The 15,270-nt window shown below is 45.6% G+C and overlaps 1 protein-coding gene across 6 annotated transcripts in view; it reads left to right on the forward strand.

Annotated features, from left to right (window-relative positions):
• The window catches only part of PRDM2 (PR/SET domain 2), a 72,154-nt gene extending 60,582 nt beyond the window's left edge, over positions 1-11,572 (forward strand). For all 6 annotated transcript variants that reach the window (XM_074560773.1, XM_074560772.1, XM_074560767.1 and 3 more), the window contains 2 exons: positions 6,869-7,004; positions 8,160-11,572. In XM_074560773.1, coding sequence (XP_074416874.1) covers positions 6,869-6,977 — 109 coding nt within the window. In that variant the 3' untranslated portion in view covers positions 6,978-7,004; positions 8,160-11,572. The remainder of the gene's footprint in view (positions 1-6,868; positions 7,005-8,159) is intronic.
• The last annotated feature ends 3,698 nt before the right edge of the window (positions 11,573-15,270 follow it).

Below are 15,270 nucleotides of genomic sequence, written 5' to 3' on the forward strand. Positions count from 1 at the left end.
GATTTCATTCATAAGGTGGAGCTGCTTTAGAAGTGACGAGCAGCTCTTGAATGGAAGAGGTTATGTGTAGGACCCGCTGGTATTTTTTGGAGGAGTGGGAAGGTGAGGGAAATAATTCTGGTTTGGAGCAAGATGCAAATAAAACACTTAAGAGAGGCATGATATATAAAGTGTAGTGTTAGTGGTCCATTTTACACCCCAAATAAGAGTGAAAAATGTTAATGTTATTTAAGATGGGTCTTTATCCATATGCATGAATGACTCGATTTCATTTCCTAAGCTGTCTTTGGGATCTTGGCTTTGCAATGGAGGTGATGTCTTATAGGTATTTTTGGGGTGAAATTAATACCAAGGTAATGCTCAAGCGGTAGCTGAAGTTGGTGCTACTTCGTGCTCATCCCTTACAGTCGGGGGCGGGGGGGGACGCCCACCTAGGTGTTTCAAATACGAATGGATCATTAGACCAAGAGCGGGGAAGGAAGCGGTTGGTATAAAGCATCCAGTGTCTAATACGAGATCCCTGGCAGAACTCGGCAAGGAACAGGAGGGTTTAGGGTCCCAGTCTGTCTCTGGCCCTCCGTCTCTTCGGCCACTGTCTGCTTTTAAACCTCTTCCTTGGTTAAGAAGAAGCCTCGTTGCTGTTGAGTCACCTCTGGCTGCTGCTCCCCGTGCAGACTTCATCACTTCTCCTCCACAGTTTGCTGATCCTGCATGTTCACTTCTCTTAGTAAGTCTCTAAAAATTGCTTTTGGTCAAGTGTCCTTTTGAAAGCATGCATTTGAAAAAGAGTGTTGAAACACTGCTTTTTTTTTTTTTGTGTTCCTAGATACAAGGCAGTAAAACTGATACTCAAAGGGAATCTTGAGCAGGCATCAAGTTGGAGGGAGGCATTTTCTTAAGAGATAGGTAGCTGCTTCCTTTTCCTAATTTGTTCAAAGCTTGAGTGGTTTGTGGAACATAGTACAGTAATCAGCAGCCAGAACTTTGTTTGTATAGATCTCTGCTTATTTTTCATACGACTTGCATGTTGCTCAAGCCAAACAGGGTCTCTGAGTCATGTTTTGGATGATGATACTCCCAGAAGCTGCCAAAGGGTTGTGAGAAACAGCTTTGATTATTCAGCGGGTGATGTTCCATTTTTCAGAAATACAGGCTCAGCGTTCAGTCCGTACGGTGACGCTGGATGTGTGCTGCCTTTCAGAGGAACCGCAGAACTGGGACTTGCACTCATAAAGCCCTGGGTCAGTCAAGAAAGAGTAATAATCTTGTATCTGGGCCTGTTTCAGCGGAGCCTGCCTCAGTTCCTTCTGCAGTGCAGGCAACGCTGCTCAGTGAAGTTAAATACCTGCAGTAAAGCAAATGCGAGGACTTATTTTCGGGGAAGTGATTTTGTGGGGAGCGCAGGGGGTGTGCAGGGGGTGTGCTGGCTGCCCAGGGCACCCGGAGGCCTGGCAGCGCGTGGAGCCAGCGGAGATCTCGGTGTTGAGCTGCTGACGCTTCTCCAGAGCCACCCCTGGGGGCACTCGGCTTTGGAAGTGCCAGGCGGCCGGAGCAAACTCGCTCCCATGAGCAGATCGTGTGTGAGTAGCAGTCACCTTCTAGCTGTGACTTGATGGTAGAATTTATTTAACACTTCGTTTAGGTACCGTGCTTTCTGCTAAACATTGCAGTGTGGAAGGAGGTGGGAAGATGAGAAATAAGGAATTCTTCCGTCCCTGAGCTGCTTTGAAGAGTTGCGCGCTCCAACTCCGCTGTCGCGGGGGTTTGGCTGAAGTTGTGTTCCCCATTCATTATGGCAAGTGCTTTCACTCCTCCACCTCTTTAAATCAAAAGCACATTTTGTTTTGTGGTTTCTCTCCGAGATCTGCGGGGCTGAGGGGTCGTGCTAGTTCCGCTAGCCACCAGTAATCATTTTCAACTCATTTGGAGTAACCATTTCTGTATAAAGCTAAATAAAAATCAACTACAGTCTTCCCTATGTGTGATAAAGTTTTCTCATTCTTCTTCTCTGTCGTGGATGTGATTCAGTAGATACAAACCTTTTATCCAATTATCAGATTAGATTACTTGACAGTGGAGAATTTGTATTTGAGTACTGCTATTTTTAATCCAACGTTCTTCACCTTTTGGCTCGCACAATGCTCTGTGCTCCTTTAAAAGGGCAGGAAGATAAATTGCTGATGTGATACTGTTCATCTAAATTTATAGGCCTAGGCCAAGATTTCTTAAAGTGACTAATAATTTCTTTGAGCTGGATTTGAAGTACCGTCAAGGAGACTGATTTTCCGAAAGCTCGGTAGCCATCCTCAGTGCTGAGTCCCTTTAAAGGGGCTACTTTAGATCACTAGATGCTTTTGAACATCTAGTCATGTTTAAGTAAAATGGGATCGATAGATTAATTTTATGTAGTCCCCCAGGCACAGTATGAGATTTATTCCACCAGTTCTCAGTGTTGGTTTGATGTTCACCACGAGGAGACTGACGCAGGATTTCACTGGGAGTGGGACTCCGTCAACAATGGAGAAACTGGGAACTCTAGAGCACATGCGTGTGAAGCAATTTTTGAGTTGTCGTGGGGGAGCAATGCTACTTTAAAGGTATTAAGTTCTTTGAACAGCTGTGGTTAGGCAGTGCTGCTGGGTATCTTCTGGAAAGTGGAGAACGCAGGGATCTCAGTAACAGGTTTTTCCAGTTTACGTTCATGAAAGGCCCGGCCATAAAATCATAATATTCATGTTATGTCCTTTAGCGTCACGTGATTGCAAGATAAAAGCCCGACGTGTTCCAGCTTTTTGGCCGCTTTCATAAATAAACGCACGTAAGTCTCAAAATAGCTGCAGTTCAGCACGTTAAGATCCTTTTTGCTTTCTGCCGCTCCCCCTGTTCTCTACGCAGAGGCAGGGCGCTTCTGCGGGGGACAGACACATTCTCCTTAAGAAAATTCTATCCACAGACCTTTTTGTCCTGCTAAATACTTTGTTTCACTCAAAAAAAAAAAAAAAAGGTTGGTGACATAATTGGTGCTTGATGTTTTTCGAAGTCCGTGTGTTGTGTGTTTACTTTCCCATGAAGCAATAGGCTGGTGCAAGAGAGCACACGCCGGCCGGGTGAGCAGCGCGATGCTTTGGTTCTCCCTGAGAGCAGAAAGCCCCAAAATCTCATTTATCCACCCGCTGTGTCCCCCGTGCGTGGCTTCTGGCCTGTAAAATTACCAAACTAATTCTGCAAAGCCAAGAAATGAGGCTTAATCATCCACGCTTCTCCATCTTTTTTTTTTTTGTTTCCTAGGCAGTCAGTTATTGTAGAAGTCAGTCTGTGTCACCGTAGACATTGTTTTATTTAAGAGGAGTAAATGCTTTTGATAGAATATATCGCTGGTGTCTGTTGTTAGGAGATGAGCCAGAGAGTGTGCGTCTCTGCAATTTTGGATCATATGTATGGTTGGTTGGGTTTTTTTTCCTTTTTAGATTAGGAGTGTAGAACTCTAAGTGCTGCGAGTAAAACACACTTTAATTGAGGTAAAATTGTGAACCGAAATTCTGTGATGACTTTGTTCGCTGAATTTCACCGGTGTGACGGGCAACCATATCAGATGGCTCCAGCCTTCATTCCCACAAGTAACGTGGCTTATTTTTTCTGGGACGTTTCTAGTGAATTAAACTGGCAGCTTGGAAGAATGTGAATTGCACAAGTAGGGTAGAAGACAAGGTAATTTGCATTAAAAATACCAAATGTATTTTGAGAATGTCTGAGGGAAGGGTGCGTGCCAGGATCTGGCATTTTTCTAGCCGCCTAGTTTGCCTGTGCTGCTCCTTTCAAGGCTCAGTGGCTTAGGAAGGGTTTTGGAAGGAGGAATTGGGTTTAGACAAAGGAGGTGAAACTTCTCAAGTGTTCAGGAGACAATTTAACCCGGGGAGCAGTAATGCAGCGGGATAAGGGAACCTTTGCCTTTGGTCCTGCCTCTGTTATAAGACTACAGATTTTCTGGGCGATTTTGGCAAATCACTTCCCTTTTGACTCAGTTCTGAAAAATGGGGATTGTGGTACTGCCTCGTATCACAAAAAACTTTCAGCTCCAAGGCTGTAAGAGCGTAAGACCTGGGATGTAGTGTATTTTTATTGCAGCAAGTCTCAGCAAATTCAGCGATTTGTGTCTCTCTCTAGTTAGGATGTGCTTTTGGTTGAGACAGAGAGAGGTTTAGGCCCTGGCTACATTTAAAAAAAAGCGTCATTTAACTTCTGGTTTAGCTTTATAGCTAGTACGTTTACCAAAACGCTTTATCCTGAGTTAAAAGTCTTAGTTGACAGGGAAAACTCAGTGGAGACGTGTCCCTCCTGCTGCCCAACATTTGGTTTCTGTGCCCTTTTTCTTGCAAGCACAGTATGTTTTTTGGTGTTACTCCCTTTTTTTCCTTTTTTGTCATTTTTTACCCTTTTTTTCTGGCTAGGACCGTTCCTAAACAAGGGAGCGGAGGGGGCTGGATGTAGCGTGGGGGGTGCTGTCTGTCTGCTGCCGCGGGGTCCGGGCCGTGGACTGTGCGCGGTGCTTTGGGGCTGGGGCTCAGCCCGTGAACAACTCATTGCTGGGCTGCGTCGGCACGGGGCGCTCAGGAATTCCTTTTCTTTTGCCTGTCTCCGGTTACCCCGGCCACGGGTGATGGCGAAAGCAGGTGCAAAGTGACAGCGCTCAAAATAGCCATCTCAAGAACTGTTCCTCTGTGCGATGGGGGTATTCCAGCTCCCCCCGGCTCTGAGTTGAGCTTGCCTTGCAAGCCCGGGGAGTTACTCCTGAGACATCCAGGCATCCCCGCGTGTCTTTACACAGGCTCTTTAAAAACGGGAGTTACCAATCCGCTGTGGTTTAATAGCGGTACAGAGGAGGGCACTGATTTCCTAATGGCTTTCCCAAAGCAAAGATCGCTGCTCTGCCGCTGCCGGTGCTTCGCGTGTGGTTTCAGTGCACGGCTAGTTGGGAGCAGGATGGCAAGGTGACAGTAAGAACTCCAGTAAGAACTCAGTCCCAGTTTCTATCTAGAAAAACAATCCCTTTTTTTCCTCTAATCCTCAGCTTCCGAATAATAAGCCAATGATCTATTAGCTTTGAAGCTAGGTGAAGTTAGGGGGTGAAAGATCCCTTTAGCGTATTGTTTTTCGGGGAGGACGAGGGCTGTGCCTTTGAAAACGCAGGTCAGATTTTCTCAGATGCTTTGTCTCCTTGGATTTGAGGCTTTTTTTTTTTCCTCATGTTTCCCACAGAATTTCAGCATTGGCTCATTGTGTGCAGTAACACACAGATGTTATTGATTATAGAAGAACTTCTACAAGTCATAATTAATTTTTTGACATTAGGCATTACTTAAATGGAAACATTCTAAATAAAAAGGAACTAAAATTTCTCTCTCCTAGTTATAGTAAAGAACTGAAGCCAAACAAACTGAACTTATTTGGGATATTCTGCTGTTTCCCTTGGTAATGGTCCTTATATGGGACAACAAAATCTGGCTTTTGTTGACTTCCTCGTTACCACTTTCTGATTCTTACACACTAAATGAATGCCTCAGTATTAAACTCACAAAGGCTGGAGAGTATGGTTTACAGACAACAATAACAAAACTTTGGCAGGCTATTTTAACCACACACTTTAATTTGGAAATAATTGAATTGCTTACTTTTCAAAAATTCTGTGGTTTTCTTTTCTGTGTTGTAATGGAAAATTTTGCACTTTCCGTCTAACTTGCAGTTACACTGCGCTGCAAAATCTGTACGTCGGGACGAACAATAATTGAAATCTCCTTTAAAGGGTGTATATTGAACTCTTAAAAATAACCTGGAGAAAAACCTAACTTTTAACTTTTCTTAGACGTGTTGTTACTCAAAAAAATTCTATTTCAAAAGGTGTTTCCTTGGAAGAGCGTAAGTAGTTGGTTTTGGTTAGACTTTTGAAGAATTTGCATATACCAGGTAGGTATGTAATTACCGCCCGTACGGGGGGGCGCAGGTGCGAGGGGCGGCAGGCATGCATCTGCATGCACCAAGGAGGTACAAGTATGTGCGAGATAGCAAAAGGTGCTGAATTTAAAAACAAATAGGGGATTTTTTTTAATCTTTTAGTGTAAGGACCTTTAGCCTGGGTATACCTTTGAACTGAGATTGTATGTTCAGAATACGGCGTACGCCTTTCTGCGTCCCTTGCTTTGACTCGTGTTCTGGAAATCAGAGTCGACAGAGGTGTAATACTGTCACTGAAAATCTCTGATTTTCTCTTCCACTTTGGGATTCTTGGAGTTAATTTAAAATTTGCAGTGAGATAATGTATCGTCTGCGGTGAAGGCACGATAAAAGGCTAAAGGCGCCGTAGCGACCTGTACGTGTCACTGTCAAGGCTGACAGCGCTAGGGTGGCAAAAGTGTACTTTGACCTTGGGAAGAATGACCAGATGTGGCATTAGGCTTATGTGAAGTAAAATTCCTTTTCCGTAAATAGGTATTTTAAGACCTGATATGGACTGTCCTGAGCAAACAGACCGTGACTCTTTTAGTTGTTCTTTACATAGCTCTGGATTTGTCTGTCCGTCCCACTTGGAGGGTCTCTAACTGGGGCATCGGGTGGGAGGCTGGACGCTGCTTCCAGTTGACGTTGTCTGTTTCCTACTCAAATAAACTAACAGAGTAAGTTCAGAACAAGGCAAAAAAAAACCCTCTTGCCATCAGAAGTGGCTCTCAGTATTTGCAGTGTGGGTGCAGTGTAGGGTTTTTTCTCGTCGCTTACTAAAGCCCCTGTAGCCCCCTAAAGCATGTGTCTGTTTCCCCCCGCCCCGGCCCCGGTACCCTGATGCATGTGTATGAGTTTCTTCTGCCTCTTTGTACAGTTACAGGCTCCGCATGGCCTCTAGATGTCCCTCCTCCTCTTCGCATAACACCAGCACCAGGCAAGGCAAGAAATCCAACTGCGCCGCATCCCACTTCTTCAAGGAATAGACTCTTCTGCACGTCCAACCAAACCAGGTACAGCCACACGCCCCGGCAGGATGCGCCGAGCTCATCTGTCTTGTCTTTCTGTGGGCAAGGAGTGCAAAGCACTTGACAGATGTTATCCCAGCCTCAGAACACCCAAAGTGGCGTTGCTCTTGTAACTGGTCGCTGATAAGAACGCAGGCGTGAAGGGGGAGAGTGAGGTGCCCTACATCAGGAATAGGGACAAGGTCTTCTCTAGCGATGTGTGCTCGGATCCTCTGGATCAAAAGGATCTGTTGGGGCAGACTTGGCTCTTTAGCCTTATGGAAGATGGAAGGAGAGTTTTCTTTTCGCTTATGAGCTTTTAAGACCTGAGGCGTTGCTCCTCTCGATCCTGTGGGGAGCTTGAAGATGGCGGTAATTTTTGTAGGGATGGGGTTCGTCCCCATCTCTCGCTGTATCTGATCGTAGTAGTGGGCAAAGTCCTTGGAGATCTCTTAAGCTGAATGGGTAAACCCTGAACAAATATTAACTCTGACCAAAAAAACCCCAGAAATTGCCTGGGAATGTGTCTTATGGCTGGCTGCTTTGGTTGAATGCCAGAAGCTCAAAGACCAGTATTACAATGCAAATTGTGGTGCCAGGATAACAGGCAGACACGTTGGTTGGGCTTGTGGTGAGATAAACTGGTGTAATGAAGCTGTACGGGCTTGGACAAATTAGTGATCTGGTCTGGTGTTCTTGGTGAAGCTGAAGTGACTTCGGGTTGGTTGACTTCAGACAAGACACTGTCTTCTGCTCTTTCATTTCCCTACCTGTAACATGCTGATAATCACCTCCTTTGTTCTGGTGTAATAGCTCAGGAACATTATACTTACGTGTATAAAGGTAAAGGTGAGAATGAGCAAAATCAGATGCTGCAGCCTGAAATTTATTCTTTGTTAAGTATGTTCAAAAAATAACATTTTGGGGAAAAGTTAGGAAAATGCTAAGTTTACTACCTCCCGAATAACGAGAGTGGTTGCTAATGAGGTGTTAACATCCCTAACTGTGGCATGGACCCTTTAGTCGTGGGAAACCCAAGCAGAAGTTAAATCATGGGATCTCCCCTGCGCGGCACTCCCTGGGTGACTTGCTGGGCAGTTACTCTGACTAATTAATCTTGAAGCTGGCTCTGATTAAACACAACTCTCTGTGTATTTGCAGGTACTAGGAACTTTTGACCTGCTTTTTCTGAGAAGAGGTGAGACCGGTTCCTCTGGAGAGAACAGGGATGGCGGTTTCTCCTGCTGGAAGCAACGGCACGCTCCTGTCACATTGTCCTTCCTTCCAGAGGGAGAGGGAGAGGGTGCAGAGCAGGGCTCCTGCCTTCTCCAGAGAGTGATGAACTGTGGATGCTGGTGAGATGACAGGGTGATCGCCGGGTGCCCTGTCGTGTGGAGGCCACGCGTCAACAGCCAGCGGAACAGCATGGAGAAACGTTCAGACATTTGCAGGCGGATTAACCGTGTTCATTGGGTTGGTGGGTCTGGATGAGTCTCCTCTTTCTGGTAGAACACAGAGGGGTTTAACATACTATGCAATTAAATTCTGAAAAGACTGTTACATCATTTTAGTTTCTACTTTGCATCCTCACGGGTGAAGAACTGGGCATCCCACAAAAACCCACTGAAGGGAGTGGGAGGTTTCGCTGAGGTTTCCACATCCGAAGTCTGTGGGTTCCCCAGTCCCGACCGTGTACCATTAGCTTTAACGGGCATGATGCCATTGCTTCCTAAGTGCGTCAGGACCCACTTTTTCTTTTTCTTTTTTTTTTTTTTTTTGGAAGCCCACCTGCTAAGTGATGGCTGTGAAATGCACTGGTAGCCCAGTTTTGTAAAGGGACAAGCATCCATTTCTCGCAAGCTGCCATGACATTTGTTGCCAGTCTGGTACTCTTGGTATAGTCGGGATTGCTTTTTTTTTTCGTGAGAGGATCAAACACGCGTGTTGCTGCGCAGTATCAAGCAACATTTTCCTTGAAATACGGAGCTTGTGTTTGCGACCCTCAATACAAGCGTGTTTAGTTTCAGTGGTCCTGCAGAGGGGGCATCCGTGAAGGTAGCTGGCAGCCAGTAAAGACAAGTTGCAGAAACACCCAGGTCAGTCAGTAAAACGCCGTAAAACGCAGTGCAAAAAGGTCTCTTACCTCTTGCTCCAAAATGGTGACAATCACACACGGGTGCATCGTCTGGCAGGGCGCTCCTCCAGCCCCTGCAGATTTCACCTCCGAGGTGAAGGGTTCCGTCTGTCAAGACAAGTTTTTGCAGGATCCCTGCTAACGTAGAGTCTGGGTTTGGGATTTTTCAAGGAGGCCAAGAGGGTCGATTGCCCTATTTCCCCCTCATTTTGGTCAATTTATTCCTCTCCTTTCCTTTGCACTCCGCACAGATCAGCACACGTCTGTGTATGCACACATTAGCTAAGAAAAAACAAGTGCCCGGTTGATACTCCTTCCCACCACCCGAAAAAAAAGACAAAAAAAGGATCAATTTTATATATAGCTACATATAAATATATGACATATATATATTAATATATATATGTATGAAATTGCTGAAAACAGTTAATTTTTTTGTAGTTTTGATGAAAATCAAATTGCTCAGAATGAATACAAAAGCTTTAAACAGGAAACATTGGTCTTGTTCACCGTAAAACTGTTGTAGCTACATGTTGTTTGAGCTGGGAGAGAAAAGGTCTTCAGGATCTTGTATTACCTAGCTACAGATTTTTTATTTTTTTCTTGATAAACCCCTATTGGAGTCCTTCTAAGTGCAATTGTGGTTTGGGGGAAGGCTGAGATGTTGAGAACTAGATGAGCCATACAAAGCTACATCCCCTCCCGTGCTGGAAGTGATGCTTCCAGTTGAAGACTGTGAGAGCGTTGAGATACAGGCTTTGTGGGGAGAGCTTGCGCCATTGCTGGCTGCTCCGTCTCTTTACGAGAGCGGAGAGTCTCTAGGATTTGTCCCCTCTTGAGCCTTTTTGCTAGCAATAATTTTCTCTTGAAATACGCGACGTACTACTTCCAAACAAAGGCTGAAATTTTTCGTAGCAGCCTGGGAAGACCGAGATTCTCATTATTCATTAAAACTAGTCGGAAGCGAGTATCCAAATCTGCTAGGCAGCTTGGTAGATCTTGGTCAAATAGCACAGAAATTCAGTTTCCTGGCCTTATGTGTATCTCAAAGAAGCTGGCGTGCACATACAGCTCTCTCATCACTTTGGCTCGCTTTAGTTTTGCACGTTATCTTTCTTATTTTCTCTCCATATTTTCTCCTTCTCATCACCTAGTATTAGTATGGTAAACCCTGTTCTTTCAAACAGGAATCTCCTTCCTGTGTGTCTGGACAGCATCTAGATCATTCAAAAGATGAATACACAGTGCTAATAAAACCCAGCTCCGATATACTCTGTCTTAAAGTACCACTATGATACGCCCTTGATTTTCCCAGCGCAGCTTCGTTAGGCGTTTTGTCGAAGATGGCGCTTACTGTATAAATTTTCGCTGGTCGCATGAGGACCGTTGCTGAGGAAGAGCTTTCTTGCCGTGCAGCCCAAATCCTGCTTGAAACAATCAGTTCTTCTGAGACCCACTCGACTTCCAGCAACAGTAAGTTAAATTAAGTACAGAGTTTCTGGCACGGATGCTGCTGAGTTTAGTGCCTTTGAGGCATACCAATGAGGTTATTAGAGGTCACTTTTGTGCAATTTATTTTTGCTGCTTTTTTTAGAGTGGTATTAACTATAATAACTGACGGACTCAAGGAGAGAAGTGTGTAAATTGTTGTGATATACGAACATTTTTCCCCAGAGAAATTCTGGTTTATCACACAAGCCTGTAAATATGTATTTACAATTTTAAAAGCACGTCTTTATGTCCCTGGTTGTAAATGCTCCGTTTTTAAAGTTTTATAACCTGTGTTACTCAACCAAGAGACCAGAGCACACGGCTTTATATTGTACTGGTCTGTTTGAAGGATCCATTACGGTCTAAGCTGTGGCAGAGAATTATCCACGCCACTGACAAGAAATAACCCATGGTCGCACCAGACTTTTCATCGTTTTCCCTCAGATAACAAATGCAGTTTTTTGGGGAGGGTGGGGGAGTTGATTTTTCTTGCAGAAAAAAGCAGCAGTTCAAAATGGTGTCGTTTCTCTAGAACGAGGAGGATATTTTATTCACAGGAAAGTATGCCTTTTTTTTCTTTTTTTTTTTTTTTTTGCAAGGCAGAATTTCACAGTTTTGCAGCAAATTTTTAACCTCCCCCGTGCCTGCTGATGAAACGTGAAATTTTGCCCTTGACTGATATCACAAGTTCTTGTGAAAATTCAAGGAGAGGGTGGGGAAAAAGCTCAGGTTTTGCATGTAGGAATTTGCGAGGCCGACACCGGTAGCTCTGCAGTGCTCTCGTGACAATGCTGAGACTGAAAAGTTTATTAAAAATAAACTGTGTGGAGATGTGGTATTACCTGGTAGGTGCTGGCGTTCTGAACATCGCTCTGGAAGACTGAAAGCTCTGTTGTCTGTCCGCCTTGTAAAGAAAAAGAACAACAATAAATTAATGTGACAAGCCGCGTCATGGAAACATTTATCATTATTTCCCCAAAGGAAGTCTTCAAAAAATGGAGATGCAGCGTATTATGGCTCTGAAGTGGCTGAATGGTTTGCTGAGGGAAGTGCTGGGGCTCGGTGGCAGCCATCCGTCACTGCTGCAGGGGCCGCGGTCTTAAAAAACGGTAGCAGATACGACAAACAGGTTTGGGAACAGTTGAAGTATAGGTATTAATATTAATTTCACATAGGCTAAAACTGGCTCTTTCGCCCCAGAAAATCCGAAGATTCCTTATGCATTATAAATCTGACCTGTTAATAAAAAAATCGCCGGTGTCACCACGGCGTGGCGTTGCCTGCAGCAGCCGAACAGTCAGTCAGCCTCCTGTGCAGCGTTGCAGCCTACCTGGTTTTTATTAAATAGCGTTCAGTTTCTGTCAAGTTCGGAGTGATCAGATTTTGCCGAACTGTCATTCTCTCCCTGCATGAGAACCTTCTGAAATATTCTTTAACTAAATAGCTACACACTCTCTTTCATCTGTCCGTGCTGGCATGTGAAGCAGCACTAATTACCCCTTTTTATAGGAGCTGTCGCTGTTTTGGAAGAAGATTACCTTCAAAAACAGGTAAACCTTTAAAAACAAGGAGAAAAAACATTCTTGAAACAAAGCTACTGCCTTAATCCTGTTCCCTGTTACCCCCGTGCGTGTCACGCTGCTGGCACTGCCAGGAGGCAGAGGGACAGGGACGACATGGCATGTCCCCGCACAGAATCTCAGTTATGAAAACCGCTTGGGCCTTTTCATTTTTTTGGTGCCAGTGCCAGCTGCAAATAAGTCCTTCAAGGCTATAGGACATACAGAATATTGTATTGTGCTGAAGAGAAAAAACACCTTAGAGGACATGGAGGACACAAGTGCGTCACACCTGAGGTCCCCGACAGCTTGTCATCTATGTGAGATGGGTCAGAACGGTAGAAATAGCAATGTACATCAGGCACTGCTGAGCAGTACCATTTTCCCGGGTTATGAGCAATGGAGCCTTTCTCCTCGGGGTCGCAGGCTTGCATCAAGCCAAGGTCATGGCTCAGAATCATAGAATCACAGAATGGTTTGGGTTGGAAGGGACCTTAAAGCCCACCCAGTGCCACCCCCTGCCCTGGGCAGGGACACCTCCCACCAGCCCAGGTTGCTCCAAGCCCCGTCCAACCTGGCCTTGAACCCCTCCAGGGATGGGGCAGCCACAGCTTCTCTGGGCAACCTGGGCCAGGGGCTCACCACCCTCGCAGCAAAGAATTTCTTCCCAATATCTCATCTCAATCTCCCCTCTTTCAGTTTAAAACCGCTCCCCCTCGTCCCATGGCTCCCCTCCCTGCTCCAGAGTCCCTCCCCAGCTTTCCTGGAGCCCCTTTAGGGACTGGAAGGGGCTCCAAGGTCGCCCCGGAGCCTTTTCTTCTCCAGGCTGAACCCCCACAGCTCTCTCAAGAAATCCTTGCGGGTGCCGAGGGGCAGGCGGGTGAACGATGCTCCCGGCCCGGTCCGGTCCCACAGGGGCACACAGAAATAGCCGTGCCTTTCGACGTGGGAGATGTTGCTCCCAGTTTAGGGATGAGCCAGCCTGGGAAGCTGACAGAGAAGCATGTTCTGTCCCACTGATCATGGATAATTGTCATTTATTCTCCAGTGAAGAAGAGGAGGGGGACAGGTGGGTGCTTGGGGGTAGGAGAGGATTTCAAGCTGTGCTGCATTTGGTTTATGACTTGCTTTACAGCTGCTTTGGAAGAAGAGGCAGTTGTTAAAGATTAAACTGCTCTGGAAATATTACCTCAGATATGAAGTGCTAATGAAAATAGCACACCCCCCCCGCCTTTTGACCGCTCTGCTAAGTTTTGGGTCACCTTGACTTCAGCAGGGCTTTGCAGGGTTGGTTTGCTTTCTATTAATTTTTTCTTGCCCTTGCGTTGCCAGCGTCAATGGCTGCGCGGAGAGAGAGCTCGGCGAGAGGCTCGTCTCTTCCTCACCCCTCCAGCTGAAGCTCCGGGGAACAGACTGTTTGGGGACCAGCATTACATCAGAACATTTGCACTGTGAAACATATTGCTCGTTATTATCCTCATCGTGTCATCTCCCCAGCGTATTTACTCTCTTGCACATTGAATCCTCCTATAAGTGCTCAACTGACGGACTCCCTGAACCTCATTTTTTGGTTTACCTCGGGTGTATCGATTTAGGAATGTGTCTTACTTTAACCTTGAGAAGTGAAATATCCCAACTATTTCCTTTACTACTCTGTCCTAGTGGATAATGTCTGTATCTGAGTTCAGCTTCTCTTTGTGTCTAGCACTGACTGATCAGAGTCCTTTCATAGTTGGTATTTCTTTTCTACAAGGATGTTAATACGTTAATTGAGCCATACTTCAGTCTTGCTTTTGACAAACTAGTTACAGAACTCTCTAGGTCTTTTAGAGGAGGACTTTTCCTCTCTGCACCGCTTAGATCATTTCCTTCTGTGGCATTCAGACTTCTATTTTTTGGAAAGAATAAAACCCAATCAAACACAATTCTCTTTCAGCCAAGAATGGATGGAGATGTAATCTGAAGGAAGGGAGAAATATGTTTAATTGCTGTCTCTGATGCCAAACTTTAAGTGCATTGCTGCAAATTCATTGTGAGTTCTACAAAATACTCAATTTTCCTTGCGTGGCACAGGTATCAGAATTGCTTAAACATTCCAGAACTGGTTTCAGTAGTGTTGGCTGCGGAGGATAATTGTATCCATACTTCCCGTGCATCCAGCCAGCCATTCTGCCACCCCTCCTTCTAACAGTGCTGTGCTGGAAGCAAATGCAAAAATCCTTATCTATTTTTTCTTTTTCTGAGTCTCTGCCTCATAACAGTGAAGCACCGATTTCTGACATGCAAGAAATGAGTTCTCACCTGTTACCATTCGTTGCTGATGACATCTCATTAAGGATAATAGCTGAATTTTTCTGTGTTCTTTCCCCAGTCGTCCTCCATTCCAGAATCCTTTGCTGCTAAGGACGTTGTTGTGAATAACCCCCATTTCTTGCACGGGGCATTTCTAGAGATGTTAAATATCACTGTGATGAAACGCCTATTCTATCGATGTAATGAGTTTAACCGAGTTTCTTATTTCCCTTTTGTACATATTCACGTGGCACATTGTTGTCTGTGCCGTGAGATAATTAGATGTGGAAGAGACGCAGACATACATTAATCTGGTGTTTACCAAGGCTCCTCAGTCCCGATGTGACCTGTTTCTGTGCTGCTGCCACCGATGACGGGATGCTGGAGGTGCACAAAGACACTCCTTTGGCATCTCAGGACATTTGAACTCCCTGACAGGCTGACTGATCATCAGTGTGGTGTGAGTGTGGAGAAAATGAGTTCCTACATCCACATAAAATGACATGGGGACACTTGCCTGCACAGACATCCGTCGTTCCAGACCGACTGGCACGCGGATCCAGAGAGGTGATTCTGCCCCTCTGCTCTGCTCTGGTGAGACGCCACCTGGAGCACTGTGTCCAGCTCTGCAGCCCTCAGCTCAAGGAGGACATGGACCTGTTGGAGCAGGGCCAGAGGAGGCCCCGGAGATGATCAAAGGGCTGGAGCCCCTCTGCTGTGAGGACAGGCTGGGAGAGCTGGGGGGGTTCAGCCTGGAGAAGAGAAGGCTCCGGGGAGACCTTGGAGCCCCTTCCAG

This window comes from Larus michahellis, chromosome 16 (genome assembly GCF_964199755.1).
Source record: "Larus michahellis chromosome 16, bLarMic1.1, whole genome shotgun sequence".
In the NCBI taxonomy this organism is placed as follows: domain Eukaryota; kingdom Metazoa; phylum Chordata; class Aves; order Charadriiformes; family Laridae; genus Larus; species Larus michahellis.